Below are 25,055 nucleotides of genomic sequence, written 5' to 3' on the forward strand. Positions count from 1 at the left end.
TGAAGCATACTTTTCTTTTTCTTTTTCTTTTTCCTTTTTTTTTTTTTTTTTTTGATCTGTGTTTCCTTTCAGATGTTTAACATGGAAATATGTTTTGAATGACTATTCATGTATAACCTATACAAATTACTTGCCTTCTCAATGGGGGAGGAGACTGGAGGGAAGGAGAAAATTTGGAATTCAAAAATTTAAAAAAAAATGTTAAAAATAGTTTTCACATGTAATTGGGAGAAAATATTAAATTAAAAAATTATAAATAAAAGTAGAAAAAAATAGTATTTTATCATAGGTAGAGGTACTGTACTTCTGACTCATTTGGGAAGGAGGGATGAAGTTCTTGAATACTTCCTGAAAGAATCACAGGTTAAAATCCCAATTTAATTCAAGAATCCTACAACTGCCAACACTGTTGTGTTAGAGAACTTGAATGTTTGCATTCCAGTACAGGTAGAACATTCCTTATGCATCGCTGAAATTTAAAGTGCAAGCAGGTTATTTGTATATTAATCATAATTGTTAATTTTGATTGTGAAAAGAAAAAATCCCTGCCCCAATGTTGATAATAGTAAAGAATGCTAGTGATGACTTTAAGAAAGATCTGCTGTTGTCATTCATTTCGTTTTCTTTTAATTTTTCCAGGAAACAGTTGGAGAAAGGTTAATCAAATAATAGTTAATCCATATGATCTTTGAATGGCAATTAAAAGTATGTTATAATTCAGATGAATTGTGTTCTAAAAGCATATAGTCAATTTCTGCTTGCTTGAGGGAATGAGTACATATGACTCCTTGGGATTTAAGGTGATTGATCCTAAGTGTTTTGTTGTCTAGCTCTGATGAGTCCCTCAACTCCTCCCTCTTTAGGATTTAGAAGTTGAGGCTCACTGAGGATAACCAACTTGCTCAAGGTTACATTGGTTGTAAATAGAACAGAGGTTCAAAACAGGTTTTCTCCCACCCTTTCCATGAAATCCAGGTCTTCTGACTTGAAAACCTGTGAAGATATTTTAGTTTAAATCCTTGTAATTTAGACTACTCAGTTCCACAGTTTAGATTTTACAGTGAAATGTTGCTAATTAAAGGCTAATGTCCATTAATGTGATAAGGGTTGAATGGTGTTGACTGGGTTTCATCAGCAGTATCTCTTTGGATTTATTAACAAAAGTACTTTTGGCCTGAATTTTGGTTCTTGCTTGGCAGAACTGGGGAAGTAAGAGCTTCCTGATACTTTTGTAGTTTATTTGGAGGTAATTTTTTTGAGTGTCTTTGTGGAGAATATTTCAGAGGCATAATTTAACAGACCTTTATTTCTTTTTTTATTTTATTTTTTTTAATTTTTAGGCAATTGGGGTTAAGTGACTTGCCCAGGGTCACACAGCTAGTAAGTGTCAAGTGTTTGGTCTGAGGCCGAATTTGAACTCGGATCCTTCTGACTTAAGGGCCGGTGCTCTATCCACTGCACTACCTAGTTGCCGCCAGAGGCATAATTTAGACCAAGAGATCAGCAAACTGCAGTGAAGAACCACATCCAGACAGTAAAATTTTATTAAAAAATGTGAAAACCATTTTAGCTTACTGGCTGTACAAAAAACAGGTAGGCTGTAGTTTTTTGACTCTTTAAAATTAAGACTTTCCTTATATATGTCTAATAACTGACATGAGGTTTGGGAATGCTTCCTGTTTGCAAAGCAAGTTTTTAAATAGTAATTTTATCACAAGGCACTATGTAGTCCATTTTCTTCTTTGAAGGTAGAAAGTTACCAAAGATAGACTTAATTGAAAGAAAGCAAATATGGCATTGCTCTGTGCATATACATTTTTTGCATGTCAAAAAGCACTGGTCTTCATTTTTGGAGAAGCCCATATGATTCTGTATCTTGAAGGCTTTTTGGTCTTTTTTGGAAGTAGACAATATAATTTTTAAAAATAGTTGAAAAGGCTGAAAGTTACCTCCTTGTAATATCTTCTTGTAATGTTTCCTGTTAGACATTGAGGGAAATGGAGCTAAATCTTTTTGCTTGAGGTGGTATCTGATGCAGTGGTCACCTCCTACATGAAGAAGATAGTGTAATTTTTCCTTTAGCAATCTCAGAATCTCTGTAGTTCAGAATATCTCTCTAGGCACTGCATGAATTGAAAATAGGTTCCACTCATCTGAATCTTGCTGGGGCTTTGTGAAGCCTGGGTCTTGACATGGATATGACTGGATCTATTTTAGTTTTTGTGGGTATTGGTCATTTGGGTGTATTTTAAATACTGTAGGTCAGCAGTATCAAACTGGCATGCTACAAAACTGAATGAGGCTAAACCAGATTAAAATGTAATTGGAAGACATTTAACAAAATAGATGAAAATACAATAAAACATAGATAATGTTAGTTTGTGACATTCTAAGTCAATATGCAGCTTGTGGGGATCTGTTTATATTTGAGTTTGACATCACTGCTGTTGATGAAGAAGTGTTATAATTTTTTTTTTGTAAATTTTTTTTCCAATAATATTTTTAACAAGATCTTGAGTTCCAAATTCTTCTCGCTCCCCTCCCCCTCCCTAAGATAGCAAACAGTCTGATATGGTCATACATATGCAATCATATTGAACATATTTCCACATTAGTCATGTTGTGAAAGAAGAAGCAGAACTAAAGGAAAAAACCATTAAAAAAAAAACAAAGAAAGTGAAAATAGTATGCTTTGATCTGCATTCGGACTCCATCAGTTCTTTCGCTGAATGTGGATAGCGTTTTCCATTATGAGTCTTCTGGAATTGTCTTGGATCATTGTTTTACTGAGAAGAGCTAAATTTGTCATAGTTGATCATCATTGTTGCTGTTACTGTGTACAGTGTTCTGCCTCTGCTCAAAGAAGTGTTATTTCTCTAATTTTCAGTATTTAGCAAAGCTGTTGGTTTTTTTAGAACTGCTTACGATGTTATGATATACCCCAACTGCCTTTAGCCTTACCTTCTAAGCCAAATGCCAGGATCCCTGGTCAGTGTGGATTTAGTTTTGTCCTTGTTGAAAGAATTGTTTTCTGTTGGGGGTTAGCATAGAGTACTCTAGATTTTACCCATTATTTCTTTCTTGGAGCATTTATTTGCCTTTGCCCAATTAAAAAAATTTGCTAAACATATTAATAGTAAAAATGAGATTGGAAGAACGGGTGGTATGTATAAATATTTGACCTACCTAGAAGGACTTATACTCTTGATAGGATTCGTTTACATTCAAACTGTGCTAATTATAAGTAATCTTTACCTGAACATAAGAATTCCCACAGGGGCTAATTTTTTTAAAATTGTCATAGTATTCAGGATAATTTTTCCAGTTCAGTAATCTGTTTTACTGTGGTAGATATGTACAGGTGTTTGGGGGACTGTTTGATTATTAATGAAGTCGGTTTCAAAAGACTGAGGGTCTCAAAAGACTCAGACTTTACTAGTTTTCCTTAAGACGATTATGATATGTAGATTATAATGTTAATATATAAATTTTTTTTGTCCTATTTACTGCAAAAATTAATCAGTTCCACTGCTTAGCATAGTGCCTGGAACATAGTAGAAAAACTGGTAGCAGGAGCTTCACTAGCTCCTTTTTCTTAGGGGAAAAAAGTTGAAAATACTTCCCTATTGATAATAAAAAATTTTTTGTTAAATTTCACAACTTGGGTTGGTGAGAAATTTGGCCACTAACCAGCTTTTTCAATTTTGTACAAGCAAGCATACTTCCCTTGTAGTTTGTTCATTTTCTCATTAACATATAGAAACAATGAAAGAAAAAAGGGTTATTCATTTTGGGGAAAGGATACATCCTTGGGCAATCGGAGCTTTTTGTCAGCTCTGCTCTAAGTGGCAGTCACAGATAAAAAGAAATAGAAGACTTGGCTCCTGTTACTGTCTAAAAATAGCATTTACATAGCTCTTGACAAATATGTCATTTGATCTTCTTAACAATTCTGGAAGATAGATACTATTAATATCCCTATTTTAGAGATGAGTAAACTGAGTCAGATTAAGTAACTTGTCAGGAGACACAGGTTTTCGTGACTCCCAAGTCCAGCATTTTATCCACCTAGCTGCCTCTGTCTAGTTGTAGACATACATTCAAAAATTACTCAGGACTCCTTTGTAAGGAATTTAAAAATATGTGGTCCACACTATTACTATTTTATAAATAAGGCTGTGATCCAGAGTATTGTGAATTGTTTTTTGTAGATGAAATAGAAATTGAGAAATACATCTTAAAGGCAATATAGGAATTGCGTTAGTAAGAGAGAAAAGGAAAAATTATCATTATAATATCTTACAGATCATCTATTCTAAACCCCCTTATTTTACTGAGAAGGAAATTAGTACAATGCATAGAACATAATTGCTTGCTAGTTTGACAATGCAGTGATCCTTGTATTATGAGGTGGGAAGGGTCAATTACTGGATCAATGTCTTGGAGTCTTAAATGTAGGACTTTGAAGGAAATATAGGCATCTAATACAACCTCCTAATTTTTACATATGACAAGTACTAAGTGGCTTTGGAATGAATTTTGTGGGTAAAAGGAACAGAAAGGAGACCATGATTAAAGTTGGAAGTTTTTGTGTTTGGGAGTTATGGAGAAATGAAGTTGGATAGATTAGACTAATGGAGTCACAGTAGGAAAATTACATGATAAAATCCGTTTTAGGAAGACTAAGGTGGTATTTAGTGGATCTTATGAACTAATCTAAATGTGAGATATTCCAAGGAAGAATTGAAAACAATAACTGAATATGGAAGAAATAGGTTGCTGAAATGTTTGGAATTAGGGTGACAACAACAGAGGTATTGAAATCCCCACTTGAAACTTGGATTTAAAAATTTCAACAATAAAAATACCTTTTTCTAATCATCCATACTTTGTACTTTCTTGTCTGTGATAAATATTTTTTCATAGCAGTGGTTACTTGTCTTTTTGTTTTTTTTTTAATAATATGTCTTTAAGAACTCAGTGCTGTGCTATAAAGGAATCAGTAACAATCCCTGTAGCTGTGAAGTTCCTCTTGAAAGTCTTGGCTTGTTTTCTGAGAAATTAGTAGGTTTTGTAGCAATAACTTAACCAGATTTTGGTGGGATTTTTTTTGTTTGTTTTCTAACAGTTCTTTGCTCTTCTGATTCAGCCATCCTCTTTTATGTTTGTTCCTCAAAACGTGATATTTCTATACCAGCAGTTGCTGCAGTTTCACTAATGGTCACTGAAATGTTCTCCTTGAGAGCTGCAACTTTATAAGTTTATTATTTTTATTTTTAAATAATAAGTAGTTTAAGAATTAATCTGTCCTCCCTATCCTTCTTTGAGCAAATTTAAAAAAATAAAATAAGCAAAAAACAAAGCCTTCAATACCTAACGGCATAATCAAGCAAAACAAATTTCCACATTGACCGTATCTGAAAATGTATGTCTTTCGGCCTTTTAAATTCCTCACTTTTTTGTTAGGAGATTAGTGGTATGTTTCATCTACATTCTTGTGGACTCCTGGTTTATCAAAGTGTCCATCAGAAGTATTTCAAAGTTGCTTTTCTATGATGTTAATGTATAAATTGTTCTTCTAGTTTTTGTTCGCTTCACTTGACATCTGTTCATAAGGGTCTTCCTAGTTTCCTCTGAAGTTGTCCACTTCATAATTTCTTATGATACAATAGTACTCCATTACATTCATATACCACAGTTTGTTTAGCTGTTCCTCAATTGGAGGTTCCCTGTTTAGTTTCCAATTTTGGGCTCCTATGAAAAGAGATTAATTTTTTTTTTACACATACGTTTTCTTCTTTATTTGGTAAATAGTCCTAGTTGAAATGTAGCTGGATCAAAGCATATGCAGTTTGGTAACTTTCTATGCGTAGTTCCAAATTGTGTTTTAGAATGGCTGGACCAAAACACAGCTCTACAACCAATACACTAATTCATGGTAACTTCAATTTTTAGAACATTTTTTTTCATTTGGCTATTGATACCTTGGATTTCTTCTTTTGAAAACTTCCTGTTCTTATCTAGTAAATGTTTACCTCCTGGTAAATGAAAGAGCTTCTGCTTCTGCACACTAGAAGCACAGCAAAAGAGAGCAATGAAAATGGTATGGCATGGGAATCCAGCTTGATACAGTTTTATCCAGTCATGGTTAAACACTGATTCTACTTTATATCAGAAACACACACACCGTGACCATTGCTGTCACAAAATCAAACCATGTCAAAATTACTTTTTGTCCCAAGTGATTCGCATAATACTGTAAATAACAGTAAAAAAAGTCACAATACTATCAATGCCAAATAGTTGTGCAGATACTTTAAGTACTATCCCACCAATGGAAGGCCCATCTATTGTTCATTGAAGTGATGGGGAAAACTTCATCTCTTAAGCATTTTAAGTGCCTGCTATGCCAAGCACTGACTGTATTAAGTGCTGAAGATAAAAATGTGGACTTCTGGACAGTCCCTGCCCTCAAGGAACTTACATGCTAACAGAAAGAAGCCCCACATATTGGGGAAATGGTGGCCAGGGTGTTTTGGTTTGGAAAGTTAAAGGGGTGGTGAATGCAGCAAAGAGTAGTTTGGCAGTAATTCATTTGATTGTAGTTAATGGGGCTAGTACTTAGAGGAGAAGGAAGCCTTGGAGTAAAATGAATTTGAAGTGGAGTGTGAAGCACTCATCTTTCAGGACAGGTGGAGCTAAAGATGGGAGTTCTTGAATTGAAGCTTTTAAGTTCTCAAGGGCAGGGTCTCTGGTCCAGGCAGCAAAATGACTGATGAGAAAGGGTTGCTGGGATTGTATACAAAAGTGATTCTAATTCCAGGAAGTTAATTTTCTACCAGACAAGGTGGACTTTGAACTGGACTGGGAAGGATGGGTTGTAGGTCATTCCATGTAGGAAAATTGGGATAAGCAGAATTGTGAATATTGTTACAGTTTGAATAAAGAGTACACTAGTCAGAGAGAAGCAGAATGGGTAGTAAATGATAAATTTGGAAAGATTAGTTGGGCCCTGAATGTCAAGCTGAATATTTTATACTTTTATCTAGTAGGGAAAAGGGAACTATTGAAGGTTTTTGATCAAAGCAGTGACCTGAACATTTGAGAAAGAGGCATGAAGACTAGTTAGGAAATTGTTGGTGATAATCCAGGATTGAGGAGAAGCATGCTTGAATTAGTGTAGGAATGGAAAATAGGGATTCCTGAGAGGCATGAAGAAAGGATTAAATTGGACTTGGTAGTTAGATATTTGTTACGTGGTAGCAAGGAAGACAAGATTTAAAAATTACTTAGATTTTCCAACTTAGGTGAATGATGCCAAGAAGAACAAGAATAAAGAAGTCAGAAATTAGATTCAGCAAGTATTTATTAAGCATTAGGTGCAAAGCATTAATTGTTCTAGGAACTGGGAATGAAAAAAGAAAAACTTCCTAAATACTTTCTATTTGGGTACATAGGAAGCATTAACATCTAGGGGGATGGGGGTAGGGTTAAGGTGTCACAGTTGAGATGGTTCCCATGAAATTGAGGTAGGAAGAGAGAGATAATAGTTGAGTTTTCTGAGGGATAAATAGGAAGCCAAGAACAATGTTCTTTTTCAGTGAGTAATATGGAATGTCTGATTTGTAAAAATGCTTTTTGTCTTAGAGAAAAAAGTGCTTTCACATAACCCTATTTGACAGATAAAGAATTTGGGGGACAGATTAGATGACTAAACTGTTTTGGTTAAAGCACCATGTCCAGTAACCAGTTTACAACCTCAGTTATTATCAATTCATTTTCCATTCCTCTTCTCCATCTCTGTCCCTCTCATTCCTTCTTTACATACTCCTCCTTCTCCCCATTCCCAATCATTTGGCCATGTCTTGCCAATTCTAACTCCACAACATTTCCTATCTGTCCATCACCACCACCATAGTTAGGCCCTCATCACCTCTCACTTGGACTATTGCTATAGCTTTCTCATGGTCTGCTATATCTAGTATCCCCTTTCCAATTCCTCTTCCTCACAAAGTGATATTCCTAAAGCCAAACTGATATTCGAAAAAAAACAGGTCAGTTACGTTATTACCTTGCTCAGAGGCTCCCTGTTAGCTTTAGGATAAAATACAAACTTCTTCAATCTGTATTTCCAGGCTTATTACAATATTTTTCTTTTTATCTTATATCTACAGTGCTGCTGTGGATATTTTGTTGCCTACCTGAATGTAGGGACAGTGGTTTGCCTCTTTGTATTCCCAGTTCTTGGCACAGCAGCTGGTACATAGTAGGCAAAGTGCTTTGCATTTAATCTTGACAATCGTATGAGCCCTCCCCACCCCCCCAAACCAGTGAGGCTTTCTTGTGGTGATTTATTAATTTCCTCATCTTTTAGTTGTGTTGTAGTTTATTTGTTGCACTTGTAACTGTTTTGAAGGTTGGGAGCCGGGCTTAGGCAGGATTTCAGCTATCTTGCCAGAAGTTGAATTCAGATTTAGGTAAGTCGCTACACACACACACACACCCACACACCCACACACACACACACACACCATTTTAGAAGTCACCTAATCCAACCCTCATTTTATAGATTAGGGAACTCAGTAAGTGGTAGGTCCTGGATTAGAATTGAGGCCTTTACCATAACTCCTATTCCACAATCAAAGTTAAACAAAATTGACAAAAATATTATAACTGACATTGTCTGGAAAATTAAGTAAGAAATGCTTTTGATCATGTTCTTCATGATTAAGATTTGGCCTTGCAATTAATCTGAGTGTTGCTGCCTTTTAATGTTTTCATTTGTTCTAGTTAGTCATTGTGTATACACTCTTGTTTCTGATTATTATTTCTCTGTGTATCAGTTTATACAAATCATCCTGATTGATCTTCATTGGTTGATAGATTTAGAGCTGGCTAGGACCTTAGAGATGATCTAGTCAAACTTAAGGCATGTTGTGATTTGTCCCCCCCACAGATAAAAAGTGGCAGATATTTGAATCCAGTTACTCCAAATCCAGCCTTCTTAGTATTCCATTCATTCATCACAGTTGTTCTATCATTTCAATGTCAGTAAACAGGTGTGTGTGTGTGTGTGTGTGTATTTGTTTTGTTTTTTGTCATTACCAAAAGTGCTGCCGTAGATATTTTGTTGTATACCTTGTTGAACTTTTCTGTCTTCTGTGGGATTCTATGCCTATAATAATATTGTTGAATCAAAAAATAAGTAATATAGTCTTTATTTCATTTCTCTTTCTGTCTTTCTCCACTACACAGTAAATGCCTCATGTTATATAGCCTGCAGCACTTCTTTTGGTTTTCTTGACTAGTTATTTTCAAATGTTGAGGATTAACTCCTAGATGTTTCTATAGAAATTCAGTACTTTTGAAGCAAAAAAGGGCATAATGACATTAAATACTTAAGCAGAACTTAAAAACAAGGAAGTTAAAATACAATGGGTTAAAAGATTTGGAATGCTAGTGCTTATAGAATCATGTGATTACTGAAAATTTTGAAGGATACTTTTGAGGAATTTTAGTAAACCCCTTTGCTTAGCAATCTTCAACAATTGAGAAGTACTCACTTCCAACTACAAGAATTGTTACTGTATTTCCCTCTGTCTTTGACTTCCTCAGAATATTTACCTAGTACGTATATCTCTGGGTCGGTTTCTACATACACCAAACATTTGTGGAACAACTGTTTTGCACTAGACACAAACTGATCTTAATGTATAAAATTAACAATTTGAGAGTGAATGAAATTGACAAATAAAAAGCAGATATAAGAATTTCATTAAAGGCATAGAGACCTATTGACTTTAGAAACAGTATTTCTGCAGGAGAATGTCTTAAACGTGTTTTGTCCATCTTTTTGGCAATGCATTTCTGTTTGATCTTGCGTGAATTTGCTATCTGGAATAATTCATCTAATTTAATATACATTAGTTCCTAATAATGGTAATATTGATATGTGATGGTAATATTATTATGAGCAATATTAATATTATTATGAGCAATAACTTTCCAATGATTTTTATAGCATTTTCTTCTAAGAAATAACTAATTAAGAATTGGTCAGTTGTGTTCTAACTAAAAACTGAGTTTAGAGTCAAGCAAATAGAACAGTAGCTTAAGATTTGTTAGCACTTGCTTTAGTATTTTTCCTTTTATTAAATAAGTAATAGAGGAAGAAGTGCTTCATTTGAAATAAGACTGGGGTTCAAATCCTACCTCAGACACTTAATTGCTAATATGACTGGGCAAATAAATGTATAAATCGGGATAATAATACTTGCACTTTTTTGCCTCATATATTGGTTGTGAGGAAAGTGCTTTGTAGACACTGTCCTGCTGTATAAATGTGAGTAGCTGGTGGAAGAGAAACCCAGATCTCTGATGTTCTTTATATCTTGCTATCTTTTTATCATGTGAGACATTTTTAAAAGGAAAATTTATTTTATTCCTGAGATTATATAAATTAGGTTACATCTCTACAATTAATGGGAAATTTTAGTTAATTTTTCATACTGAACTTTTTTATATCTTTATTTTACAGGTGGTATGGTCAAGAAAAAGACTATAATGTTCTAGTCATGGATCTTCTTGGACCGAGTCTTGAAGACCTCTTCAATTTCTGTTCCCGCAGATTCACAATGAAAACAGTACTTATGTTAGCTGACCAGGTACATAATGTTTATAAAGAAAAGATATAATTAAAATTGATAGAATAGCATTTTGCATAATTCTGACATGTCAGTACTTTGTAATATGGTCCTTTTTGACTATGTAGAAAACAATTATTCTAGGAATTACATAGGATGTCCCAAAAGTGCTTGGTACAATTTTAGGCTATTCTGTCAAACTTTGCCACAGCATGAAAAAAGAAACTAATAATTTTCAACCAACAAATAATTACACTTGACAATTGGCCTTGCTTACATGGCACTAGGAACAGACACTGACCATATCCTTAGTTAATTTTATTATTCTTTTTTAGACTGGGAGCAAGAAGAAGGGCCCTTTGTTTAAAGCAGACTCTATATTGCTGTCATAGTTCTACAGTTTTTTTTATCGGGTTGGGGAGTTAGAAAAGAAGACAGTATAATGTTACGTAGAAAACACTGGTGTAGGAAGTGAAATTTTGGGTTCCTTTAGGGATTTGTCAGTGACTCAAGAGATATTTGAGTTTGAACTAATTAGGTTCTGGTCTTCAGAGTCACTCATCTATAAATTAAGAAGTTTGGACTAGACATAAGATCTCTTCTGTCTTTAACATTATATGATTCTCTGAGACAGATCTTTACTTGAACATCGTTATCACAGGGTCTTAAACTAAGGTGTCTCTAAGGATGTTCTTCTGAGAGGGGCTCTAAGTGGGAGTGGCCCTTCCTTCTTCCATCTGAAACCGAAGCTTACAGGAATTAATGTGGGTATATGCAGATTAAGACAGTTCTTCATATTTAGGATGGGGAGTACACAAAATTTAGATAATTTTTTGTCAGGCTTCTGTGAAAGTTTTTCAGGTTCTTTCACAGATGGGTGTAATGCATTTGGGAAGTAAAGAATAGGAAAAGAGAACATAGTTGACAGAATTAGAAGAGGTATAAGAGGGAAGGGAAAATGCCTTGGAAAAAATCAATTATTTGGACATTTATGGCAAATTATATATAGATATAATAGATAAGTTGGCACTTGAGCATAAAACCAATTACTTGTCTCTGATTTTTTTTAATCTTAAAAACTAAAGTTTGTTTTACAGATTAAAATTTAGTATTAGTGGTTTTCAGATTAGACCTGTGAAATTTAGTGATCACTTACATTTATAAAGCACTTTATAGTTATCAGCCTTTTTATATCCATTATTCTCATTTGATCTTCACAACAATCCTGTGAGAATGGTATAAAATTGCAGATTCTTAAGTACAAAATTAGTAGACTTGAAAAATAATGTAGAAATTCAAGTGGCATCACCATTTTACAAATGAAGAAATGGAAGTTCTGAGAGGTTGCAGCTTGCCCAGTCACAAAGCTAATAAAAGGGGGAAGGGAAGACTACAAGCAATTACTAAAGCCTATTATGCACTTTACAAATACTATCACATTTGATCAAAGCTAATATGTGACGAAAGATCCATGTCCTCTGATATCAAATCAAGTACCTCTTCTATTATACGAATTACCTTTCAGAGTTCTTATTAGGAACCTTTCAGAAAATCAAAAGCATTTTTACATTCAGCCATCAAAATCTTTTGGAAAGTCAGGAGTATTATTTGTTCTTTAGAGATGACTATCTAAGTAAAACTATGACTAAATAAAATCATTATGATTATTGATATTCCCTCATTGAAGATAAAAGCCATCATTTAAACTTACAGATAAATTATCTGTAATTACAATTTGTCTGCCAGTTGACTGATATGCTGAAAATTAGAGTTTTTATAGACTGAACTTGATAGCATTTTTCCTCTGAAAAGGAAAAGCCAGAGCAAAGAAATGATATTACTCACATACTATATATAATTCCTAGCTCATTGTGCTCAATAAGTATTCATTAAAGAGTTTTCCACATTTTTAGTCCTAGTTTCAGAGGATAAGATTTAGGGGTAAGATTATGAGAGATATGTACCTATAGTTAAAAAAAATAATACCCTTGAGCAAGAAACAGGCAAATGAAAAACAGAAGCTGAAGATATCCTGATTACTAAAGACCAAAAAAACCCAGATGGTGAAATGAAGTACCTGTTTGTGTAATTCAATTCAACAAGCATTTATTGAAGTACTTACTGTATGTCAGACTGTTGGGTCTTTGGGATATAAACACAGAAATGAAAGCTCCCACCTTCAATGAGTTTACCTTGTACTAGAGGATATAACATATATACAAGTAAGAACAAAGAATATACAAAGGAATTTCAAAATGAAGAGAGCATTAATAACTGTGAAGCCCAGGAAAGGCCTTTGGTATGAACCGGAGCTAGAACTTGGTAAGCTGAGGCAGTTGTGGGAGGGAGTGTGGGCAAAGGCATGGAAATGGGAGATGGAATATGATATTGAGAGTAGCCAGCATGGTGTTTTGACTGGGATGGGAGTGTACGTTAATGGAAGTAACATGAAGTAAGAGTCAGATAACTACCATATATTCCTGTGTACCACAAATTATCTTTTTTTCCTCCAAGTATTTTCTCCCACCCCCCCAATTTAAAAAAAAAAAATCTCATGAGAATTAAAGGTCTATAAATGTCATTTTTATGATGCAACAGCTATGTGTTTGTGTGTATGTTCATTATACCACAAAGAAGTCCTTTGATGTTCTTATGATCTGTTAATAGAAGAGACTAACCATTGGATTTATTTGGTATTCAGTATACCATACTTTTAAGAACTCTTGAACCAATGTCAAATGGTGACTTTTTTCAAGAATGTGTTTGGTCCCTTTATCTGTATAATTTTGTAAAATGATGCTTTTAATAACCTAACAAAGGTTGGTGAAGGGGGTGAGGGAATACCTTACAGTGCTTATGAACTTTTTGGTCAGATGAACTTGTTTATAACTAGTATGTTAATTTTATTTTAACTCAGTTCTTTTTTTTTTTTCCAGATGATCAGTAGAATTGAATTTGTGCATACAAAGAATTTTATACACAGAGACATTAAACCAGATAATTTCCTAATGGGTATTGGGCGTCACTGTAATAAGGTTAGTCCAGTGTTCTTTGCATGAAAGAACAAAGTGTATCTCTCTAATCTCTGATAAAATATCAGCTTTAAAAAATTCTTAGTACTTAAATTAGCTGTTTGTAATTGCTTACAAAGATTGTTCCACAAAGACCAAATCACCCAACTTCTAACTTGTTAACTTTTGGTTGTTTTCCACCTCCTTCAGCCAAGAAGGTTAGTTAGATCTCCATATGGAAGTGTTTAACCTAAAAGTCCAAATGCTCTATAAAGAAATTTGCCTATGTTGTTTCACTTTTGAACTACTGTGTCCATCATTCACGTATTATAATAGTGGGAGTCCCCATATATTTTTGTAAATGTTAAAATTCAATATTAACTTTGTGGCTCTCAGTTTTGGATTTCCTGACATGTGTTTGTGCCAGCATTGGAGCTACTGACCCACCTATCACCAAGGCATTAAAGTTTGCTGACTGAGAATGGTTGGTAATCAGAATTCTTTAGCCCCTGAATCTGTGTTTATAAGTGCCACCCTTGAGCCTATTTCAGAAGTAATTGACAATTTTATCTATATGCTACACTTGCCCAGATGCTAAGTTGGGAGGGCTTTTTTTTTTAAGTAACAATTTAGAAAAGTAAAATTATGTCATAAAACCACTGTCATACTTTGGTATTTCTGAAAGCTGTTGAACTTATGTGGTGAGTGGGTCTTAGTGATGCATGATTGCAGTCAAAAACCATATAATCGTATAGAAATTTTATCTTCGATGATTAGTTTTGTTGAGTGAATTGCATAATTTACCGATTCAATGTTCAGCTCGGGCAGACAGGCAGCATTGGCAATGCACTAAGCATGCTGTGTTCTGAGAGAAATTCTCAACTGCAGGACAACTGTACATTTTTTTTTAAATTGGAAGCAAGATTCCCATTGTTTTGTTAAGCCGTCACTATGTTTGGTGTTTTTAAGCTCTAGCTGCAAATGTTTACCTTTGTTTGCCTGTATGAATGCCAACTTGGAGCATTAGACATGGAATTGGTTGCTGACGTGTGAGATGTTAGTGTCGGTCTGACTTAGTTTTATAGAATTAAATTTTTTTGGTTAAGAAACTGAGCTTTTTAATAGTATTCAACAATCTACATGTAACTTGTTAAATCTTGCCCATTCCCAAGTTAAATATTTTTTGTCTTATTAGCTGTTTCTTTGCTACAAATTAACCAGGGTTTTAAATATCCTGGAAAAAAATATGATAGTAATTCAGTTGGAAGAAAAACAAAGTATTTATTTTAATTTTTTGGTAATTTTGTCAATTTCTCAATCTTTCCCCATATTTGGCCATTTCCCAACCCCCTTCCCTTCATTTCCTTATCTCCATTAACTTGGCTTCTACCCCTCTTAATACCCACTGTCTGCACAGTCATGCTGGGTTAACATTGCAGTACCATGTTTTTACTTTAAACTGGAGTAATGGCCCAGAAAATGGTGCTTTGTATTTTAAGAAATAGTTAGTCACATAGATGTAATAGGAAGCCCAAATTACTCCCATGATGTTTTAAAAGTCCTGTGTACTCTCCTTTTGGAGTGACAGCCATAAAAATGATAAATTTGTCTTACACGATTTTAGAGTCTGGCATAGACCTGCAGTATTTTGATTATCTAGGAGTCAAGCAACAAATATGCTCTTAAAATTTTAAATTAAGAATTGATTAATTTTAACAGCTTCCAAATGTAAAATAGTATCTGTAGGTGATTTTTAGTGTTTTCTATACTATAGATAGTAATGCCAGTTGAATAAAGAGTGGATTCTGTGGTAATCTTGTTCCAGTAGTTTTATTAATAGAAAAAATTTTTTTTTAAAATAAGTGATTTTTAACCAAATTTATTATTTGGAAAATTGTTCTGAATGGATATTAAGGAGTGACTACTCCTGTCTTTAAAAGGTGAATTTGTTCACCTCTGCCAATAATCAGCCCTGCATGCTTATAACTTTAAGGTGACTAAATGCCTTCTACCTCTTCCTTACTGAAGATTTTTTCCCCTATTTACTTTTTTTGGGGGAAGGGCAGTTTGTGGTACAAAAGATTGCAAAGACTAAATTTCTATTTTAAAATAGAGCCAAATGTCACCATTGCTATCCCTGTTTACAGCAGTGGCACTATATACAGTGACACTTAAAATTAAGTTGTTTTCTAGGATTCAAATTTTCTTGAGCATGTGATTCTTCTCAATATTTGGAAAACTGAGAAGCTCCAAGTGCTTGGTGGAAGAAGGATGGCATTTGGCTACCCTTTTCTTTCTCTGATGCCTCGGTGTTGCCTGTCTGCGCCGGCCATTGTTGCAATGTAAGCAATCCTGTTTGATGCACTGCCACCCTCTATTGTCTGTTTAGTGTTTAGAATCTCCAGTGGGGAAGAGGAAAAGAAGCATGACTGTTAGTACTTCTCAGGACCCATCTTTCTCAGGATTAAACCAGGTCTGAAACTGTCTCCTATTCCAACCTCAACCCCAAATTCATGTGCTTTTTTTGGTTTTATTTTTTGTTTTGTTTGATTTCTGGAGAATGTAGACCTTGCTCAAGCACCTCTTACGTTGGCATTATTCAGACATACTTGGCAAACATGTAACGTTACTAAGATGTTCCCTTGTGGCTGTTGCTTAAACTATAAAGTTTAGAGAAAAGTATGTGTAAATAGGATTAATTTTAGACATCTAACATCTACATGAGAAAATGTTGTGTAGTTCTGGTATCAAAAATTATTTAGAGTATCATTTGGGTTGAACTTAAGGGAATAGCCTGTTTATTTTATTAAAATGGCACTTGGAGTACTAGATCTTAATGCATGGGGGAACATAGCTAACCTTAGCTGTATCTGAATACTCTGTATCTGAAATTACTTCTGGAAACCACTTGTGTCCCTTTTTTCTGATCTTAATGAATTTCAGGTAAGTAAATTTTAAGTTTCAGATCTTGGGCATATGGTAAAACGATTCATCCTAGTTCTATATTCCTTTCTCTCTACTTAGGAACTAAATGGCTGTTCAGTACACTAAATGTTTTGGGACCAGAAATCTTGGTAAAAAGTCATACTACATTAGTATCTCAGGGAGAGTAGTAATTGAACTTTATATAATATTTTGTAGCTACAAAATGTTTCCTACCTTTAACTTGCTCCTTACAACAGCCCCCTGTGTTACAGTTATTGCCCTTATTTAACAGGTGAGGACCTGAGATTGAGAGAAGTGAAGTTGATTTGCTTGAGAATGGTCAGGTAACTAGTAAAATAGTGGAGCAGGGACTCAAACCTGGGTCTTCTGATTCCAAGTCCAATGCTCTTTACATCATATATGCTGTCTCACATCTCAATAATATATTTAGAACATTCATAATCCTGTTAAATATGAGATGCTAAATCTGATCATTAAGATAAATAAAAAGTTGGGTAACTGTGTAACTGATAGAATACTAGGAAGTATGAGCCATAGTCTTTCTTGCATGTACTACAAAATATCTTTTCCTTGTTTATTAAAATAGTGAAAATAAAAGGTGCTTCCATCACTAGATACCCCTCCCCCAAAAAAGAACAAATGACTAAAGTTTGAATGGCTTTCATATGTCATGTGATCATGCATGTACTTTTTAAAGGCTGCTTGAGAGTCTAAATACAGTCAACTCTTTTTTAGCTGTGCTGATGAAGGAGAACACTGGCCTGAATATGCTTCCCTTTCTCCTTTCCCCTTCCAAATTCTTCCAGCCTTAAGAGTGATGTTAGTAAGCTTTCAATTAAGATTTCACTGTGTATTACACAGACTAAAATTTTAATCCCAAACTGAGCTTTTTATGTTGCCCCCAAATACGTTTGGTCCAACCTTTTTTTTCGCATGTCTGAGAAGTGAAAATTTATTTTAATTATAACAAAGCAAAACCATAAGAAAAGTACATTTACTTGGTGAAAAACCATAAAGTAGATTACTAGATATTTTTTCCCCAAAATATTTGTTACATTCATGTTCCATTCATGAGCATAGATAATCAAGAGTTGACTTAAATTTTACAGATTTTGCAGCGTTTTTGCTTTTTAGTTAATTTGAAAATGTGCTTATATTTCCAGCTGGATGGGCAAGAGAGATGAAATTTAGGAGTAGAGTGAAAGATGAGTTCAAGTTTAACCACAGATGAAAAATTTTGGCTAGGGATAATTGAGTTGACCATGTTATTTTCTTGTGTTTATTATAGTTGGAAAAGATCTTGAAGAGAATAGTACCTTTATTGAATGGAAATTTCATCTCACTGAATAGTCATTTCTTTACCTTCTTCATCAAGGACAGATAACTTTTTGGAATAACAAGATTGTTCAGAACATATGTCTATTTTTCCTCTAAATAGGCAGTTAGTAGAGACCTCTGGGCAGCTTTCATTACCACGTTAATATAATTTTGCATATGCAGGTTTATCTAAAGGCCTTCTGTTAAGAACCCACATTGTGACTTACCTATCTGATTTACCTGTTAATGTCTTTATTGTATTGAATCTCAAGACTCCTGAGGCTACTCAGTAAATAAGTATTTACTGTTTCAGAACAATGGTATGTTCTGGCATAATTTTGGTCATTTGGTTTCTTGGAAACAGTTTGTTAGGTGAAACAGCATTGTCTGAAACATTTTGTTCCTGTCCCATTGTTTAAATAGGAGTTATGTTTCTGGGTGAAGGAGTGCAGGATTTGGTAAGGTGAGAAAGGTTGGAGAACTGGATAGACACAAGATGATTAGATTAGCTGAGACAGTGGATTTAGGGCAGGGGTTGGTTAGATTGGTCCTTTTGATTGGATAGATGTCAGTTTAATTGGGGTTTTATGACCTTAAGGTGGGCTTTATTATTTCATTGAATATACTATTTCAAAGTAGTGTTAGCAATTGTATGTGTCATATGTCTACATGCATATAAGCATTCAGTTTATTGTTACTAGTGAGGGAGGGAGAGTATGGACTTGATTCTCAAAGAAAAATAAAGTTTAGAAACCTGTCATAATCTGTACTTTGTCCCCTTTTACTGTTTCACCTTTTCTTCACTTAAGATGATTTTTCTTATTCTATCTAGTTGTTTTCCTGTCATATATTTAGTAGTCCAATAAAATAAGAGGAGGGCTTAAAATTTTCTTTACTTTTTGCTAATGACGTTGGAGTTCAGTTATCTTAACCTGACAGTGGGATTAAGATAACTTATTTAGATGTTTAGGAAGACAATATATTTCATTGGGAATGTTCTCATGACAAGTAGAGTTTTCCTTTAAAGCTATGAAAAGATGTCCAGTACTGGTTTATAATAAAACTGTCAGTCTGAAAGCATCTTTGTAATTTGCCACAATACATACAACTATTGTGTTTAACTTAGCTATATATAAAATATATATAAAATTCAACTATAAAGTTGAATTATTGCTCCTCCTTTCATGCTTTCTCTTTTGGGGGAAGGGAAATCCTGACCTCAGTGTCAGATACTAGATAGTCCTGCTGCACAGACTCCCTCATCAATGCAGATGGACAGCTCTGTAATCTATTAGAGACATGACTTGAACCCTTTGGAATCTTCCTGATTCTAGGGCAAGACTGGCCTTTTAGTCACTTATCCATGCTGCTTCTTGCTTGATGTACTAGAGTATCAAAGGGCTCAACCCTATAATATATTTCAACTCTGCAGACTTGTTTTACTTAAGTTTCCTCATTTCCTGATATGTTTCTCAGTATTGATCTTGTGTTGGGGGGAATTTAAATTTTAATAACTAGATTATACATATATGTATGTATACATATATAGAGAGAGAGAGAGAGAGAGACAGACAAGACACTTGTGGTGTCATACAGTGTTAGATGTAGGAAAGACTTTAAAAACTATTGAAACAATCCCTTCATTTTGTAAATAGAACCCCAAAGAGAATGATGGTTCTTGATTCCTTTCCACATTGAACTTTATTTTGTGAACAAAACTTAGAAATTATAATTATAATTTTTACTTAGGAATTCATTTAAACTTGTTTAAATATTTTATTCTTCTGTCAGTTTTCTTATAAAGAAAAATCTTTATGTTGGTGTCAACCATATTTCTTTTGTTTAATGCATTTATGATCCCTTATCACAAAGAAAGAGTTAAATATAAATAGTTTTTATCCTATTTGGAAAGCTTTGAATAATCAATTATATCTTAATAAGAATATCATTTGGTCTATTTGTAGTAAAGCAAAAGGAAACATGTTAAAAACTCCATTTATTGGGAGTCAGATTTTTGTCATTCTCAGCAGTTCAAAACTTGCCAAAATAGCTACTAACCAATCTCGTGTGCTTTATGCCATAGAAGAGAGAGCTCACTAAGAACATTCTGACTTCATAGATTCATAGGATTGTAACTGTTAACTTTATTTTATATACTCCATACAAGCTTGATAAGCTACTTTTCACGCCAACTGAAGATCATAAATAGGGAGAAATGATAGCAAAAAGGCAAACAGGATAAAGGCATAACTGAAGAGCTGATACAAGAACTATTTCTATAAAGGCCTACTACTATACCTACTTACCTCACTTGATCCTGAAGATATTATTTTATTATAAGACCATAAGTAATGTTTCTCGTGATCCTGAATTATCAGGAAAAGATTAAATTATATTTAGAACACTGTGTAAAAATACAGTGTATTTTAGATTTTCATCCAAAATACTTTGTTCAGGTTTTAAAAATACTTTCTTCTAGATACTGTGTGAGTGAGGCAGCACTGTCTACCTGAGGTTCTGTGAGACCAATTAATGAGTTTTATTCCTCAGTTAAATAGTATATAAACCTTTTAGTTCATTTAGTCTCTTGGTTAATTTTAGCTTATTTCATTTTCAATGCTTAGCTAAATGCTTGTTAGAAATTAAGCCGACTTGATATATAGGCATTTAACTTCTTGATTAAATGTATAATGTCACCTTGAATTAGTCAGTGTGATGCATGATTCTGTAGAAGTGCTGTAAATTTTGTTTGCAACTATGTGTTCCATTTATGTAAAACTTTTAAATGTTTATTATTTTCAGATGGTCAGATTTTTGGCATGTTGAGCAGCATATGGCATTAGTAGATAAAATGGGACTTTGTTGATTTAAAAATACCATGTGAAATAAATGAGATTTTGAAAAATATATTGTAGTTATGGTTTCATGGCATTATGGAAAATTAGCACTTCATTTTTGTTTATAAAGAAGAGACTACATGCCTATTCAGCAAAGCAACTAAATACATTTAAGGGTGAATGAACTTGGCATGCTGAATAGTGCAAATGACAAAATGCTTGAGCTAGTTGTGTTTTTATCTATTGGTTTATTGGTGAAGGCTAGTAAAAAAAATCTTACTGTAATAAATCTCTTTAACTGCCCTTCAGATACTTACCATATTTGATGAATGAGAAAAAAGGATTTTTGAAGTAAAGTATTTGTAAACCTAACCTGTCTCCATTTCTTTTTTAAAGTTATTCCTTATTGACTTTGGTTTGGCCAAAAAGTACAGAGACAACAGAACAAGACAACATATACCATACAGAGAAGATAAAAATCTCACTGGCACTGCCCGTTATGCCAGCATCAATGCACACCTTGGCATTGAGCAGAGGTAACTTTTTAAAGTTGACTATACTTCACAGGCTGTACATAGTAGTTATTCTTGAAGTTTTTAGGAATTTAATTACTCTTGTCATGTGAGGATTTGCAGAGGATTTGAAAGATGCTTATAAATCTTGTACCTGCTATCTTACACAGAATAGGAAGGCTAATTAAATGAAGGCTGTTTTTTTTTTTTGTATTGTTGTTGCTTTTTTTTTTTTAAAGCATAAAAATATCTTGGCAAGATTTTATGATAGAAAATCTTCAAGGCACAAATGGGCTTTGATTTCAATTTGATTCTAAGTTTCTCTTTTGCATATGAAGCATTTGCCTCTTATGTGGACTAATGTTTTCATTAAGAAAATTTCCTTACAAATGCAATCAGTCTTTAGGATCCTTGAATATTTGAACCCAAAGGAGCTTTAGGTATAATCATATATAGTCAAGGAAGCCGAGATCCTGGAAAGAGATAGTGTCTTTTTCCAAGGTCACGCAGGTTGACTTAGTGCTCTGATTAGAAACCGTGTTTTTTTAGCAGTAGTCGTTCCACTGTTACTTCAGCTACTCTGTCCTGCCCCTTAGATTTATTTTGCTTTCTGTGCTTTGTGAATAATTTCTAGGCTTTTCATTTATTTAACCTTGTATCTATTTGGTTTGTTTTCTGTGGAATTTTTAAATAGCAATCATTTGTGGCTCTCTTATGTCATATTAGTAATTGAGATATAGCATAGATCAATGCAAAGGATGCTGCATTTAGAGTCTTGAAGACTTGGATTTACATCTTGTCTTTACCACTTTATTATTTGACTTTTGAAGTCCATCCAGTTGTAAATCTGTGATACTATGAACTCTTAAAACATCATTTTTTTCTGGTGTTCTACTGGCATTTGTCTTAATGTGTGATTTTATGTGTCTTACATTTTGAAAGGAAGTATTTTCCTCGTTATTTTAAGGAGAAAAATGTAATCTCAGCCAAAGAGGGGGTGTTTATGGGGAGTAGTAGGAGGCAGTGTACAAACAACACTTAGAGTGTTTGACAATAGAAGCTGAGTAGAGGCAGTGTTTATAGAAAGGAATTGACATTTGAAATATTTATACTTATAGGTCTGTATAACACCTTTATTTGAATAATTCTTCAAAGTTTTTACATGTCATTAATCTTTACAACCTCTTATGCCCTACCAGTTCCCCCTATTTTTCTCAGCTATAAAATTTCTGGTACATTTAATATCAAGTAAAATAGTTATACCATCTAATTAGTATCTAATTAATAGTCCTTTTCTATAATTCTATATAATTTATATAATTCACTACTAAGATATGTTATTTAGAGATACTGATAAGACTGAAAATACTTGGTTGTTAAGTGTGATATAGTGTAGTAGATTAAGCACTGATCTTGGAGTCTTGAAGACCTGAGTTCAAATTACATCTCAAATAGTTAATGAAACTAGGGAAATCACTTCTTTGCCTCAGTTTCCTCATCTGTAAAATGACTCCTTTATGGTCCTTTCCAGCTTAATTTTGATCATTCTGTGATACTAAGTAATTTATTAAAGATTCAAAGGTTAAGTCATTCAGTAGTCTAGTCTAAGTATTATAATTTGGGGTATGATAGAATCTCAGTTGTCAGGGACCATAGAGGCTATCCTAGTTCATACCTGAAGAAGAATCCTTTCTAGAACATACCTCAGAACTCAAGTGAGAAAGAGTTTAATACCTTCTAAGGCAGCCTGTTCTACTTGTAGATAGCTTTAATTATAAGGAAGGTCTGCTTTAGACTAAATAAAATAAAAGTCTGTTACCTTGCTATAGGATAGTCCTGGAAGTACTTGAAGATAGCTGTCATGTAGTCTTTTTTGAACTGAATATCACCAACCCCTTTAACTTCTTCCTCATGTGATCTAATTCTAAGACCCTTTATTGACTTAGTTTTTCTGTGGATGTTCGTTAGAGGCCTGTCAGCATCCTTTTGTAAAATATGCCTAGCAGGAGTAAGAGTAGGATTATCATTTGCCTAGTCCTAGATGTTATTCCTCTTACTGTGACCCTGTAGATTTTATTAACTTAGCTACCCATCATTGTTGATCACTGAGTTTATTGTCCATCAAAACCCCAAAGTTTTTTTACATAAACTATTGTCTAGACACAATTCCTTTATGTGGTACTTTTGAAGTAGTGGTTTGTTTTTTGTTTTTTGTTTTTTTTTGGTAAATCAAGTGCAAGATTTTATATGTCTTATAAATTGCATCTTAATAAATTCTGCCTAGTGTTTTATCTAGCCTGTTATCTTTTTTAGATCTTGATTCTTTTATTCAGTGTATTAGCTATTCTTTTCTCTTTTATCTACAAATTTAATAATTATGTTGTCTGTGCCTTTATTGGTTATTACTCTTTTTTCAGGCTGGACCAGTAACTTCTGTAGAGATAGGGGACTTTCATGAGGAAACTGCAGTTCTGGATCTTGTTCTGCAATTTATGGAGAGCTACTGGGGCATTGAAAGAAAAATGACTTGCCCAGTGGCACACAGCTACTTTCTCAGAAGCTAGACTTGATTCTGGATTTTTCTGCATTTTCCTAGTTCTGAAGTAGATTCTTATCTACTACCCTGTACTGGCTTTCCTTGGGCCTCTGGGACTCTTCCCAAATCATCAGTAAAAATGTTAAGTAGCACAAGGCCAAATACATATCACTGGGTCACGAGTGAGATTGACTTCCAAATTGACATCAAAATGAATTTTTGAGTCTGCCCATTCAACTAATTACATTCCACTGAGTTGTGCTATTATTTAGCCTATGTTTACTATTTTCCCACGTAACAGAATGAGAAACTTTGTCAAATGCTTTGTCGAATCTATTAGGTTATACAATAATATTTTTGTCAATCATTTTTAAAATAGTAACACTTTGTCCTTTATTTGATGTGTGAACTTGAAGCATTTCAGGATGTTTTTGCTTGTAGTGAGGTAGTTTTTGGTTGGTAAAGATCATACTTCAAAATCCAAATACCCTGAAGGTAATTTTCTTAGATTGTGGTTACTTAGGAAAGTTTTAGAAGCATTCTCACTTACATCCTAGGTACTGTTAGCTTTAAAAACTTAGTTCATGCTTTTTATCCTGCTGGGCTATTGAGCACACCTAAGTTTTAATTTTACTGTGTTCCTGCAAAGCTTTCTGAATTGCTGTGATACTTGGTGCTTCAGCTTCCAATAAAGTTGTAACTTGTCTAAATTGTTTTGCTCTTAAAGTCGAGTTGTCAAGCGCTGTGAAATTTTGTTGGTTCGTTGACTAATAATTCGTAGCATTTCCTCCATTTATAATCTAGTCATTTGTTTAAAAAGCAACCTGGTATGAACTTTTCCTTTCATATTTTTGTATTTCTTAGTTTATCATGCCAATTCACAAAGATATTCTTTTTAAAATAGTATGTGTGTATATACACACACACACAATTCCTAAAATTTTTTTCCCTTCTTCTTTAGTCGTCGTGATGATATGGAGTCTCTAGGATATGTGTTGATGTATTTTAATAGGACCAGCCTGCCCTGGCAAGGATTAAAGGTAGGTCATACTCCTGCTAGGCAAGGACTCTTAAGTTGAGTCTGTGAACTTGTTTTTAAATATTGAACATCACAACAACTGCATTTTAATACTATTGACTTCCTATAGTATGTACTTTATTTTATGCATTTTAAAACATTTTGATGAGTGTATACATTTCACCAGACTACCAGTGGGGGTCCATGACACACGAAAAAGGTTATGAATTCCTGT

General features: G+C 33.9%; 1 protein-coding gene across 4 annotated transcripts in view; it reads left to right on the top strand.

Annotated features, from left to right (window-relative positions):
- The window catches only part of CSNK1A1 (casein kinase 1 alpha 1), a 55,465-nt gene that overhangs the window by 11,803 nt on the left and 18,607 nt on the right, over positions 1–25,055 (top strand). For 3 of the 4 annotated variants that reach the window (XM_027841772.1, XM_027841773.1, XM_027841771.1), the window contains exons 3-7: positions 10,538–10,664; positions 13,580–13,678; positions 16,044–16,127; positions 21,151–21,290; positions 24,764–24,842. In XM_027841772.1, the coding sequence (XP_027697573.1) occupies positions 10,538–10,664; positions 13,580–13,678; positions 16,044–16,127; positions 21,151–21,290; positions 24,764–24,842 (529 nt within the window). The remainder of the gene's footprint in view (positions 1–10,537; positions 10,665–13,579; positions 13,679–16,043; positions 16,128–21,150; positions 21,291–24,763; positions 24,843–25,055) is intronic. The other variant, XM_027841774.1, reaches the window with a different exon arrangement.

This window comes from Vombatus ursinus, unplaced genomic scaffold, assembly GCF_900497805.2.
Source record: "Vombatus ursinus unplaced genomic scaffold, bare-nosed wombat genome assembly UNPS02014863.1, whole genome shotgun sequence".
In the NCBI taxonomy this organism is placed as follows: domain Eukaryota; kingdom Metazoa; phylum Chordata; class Mammalia; order Diprotodontia; family Vombatidae; genus Vombatus; species Vombatus ursinus.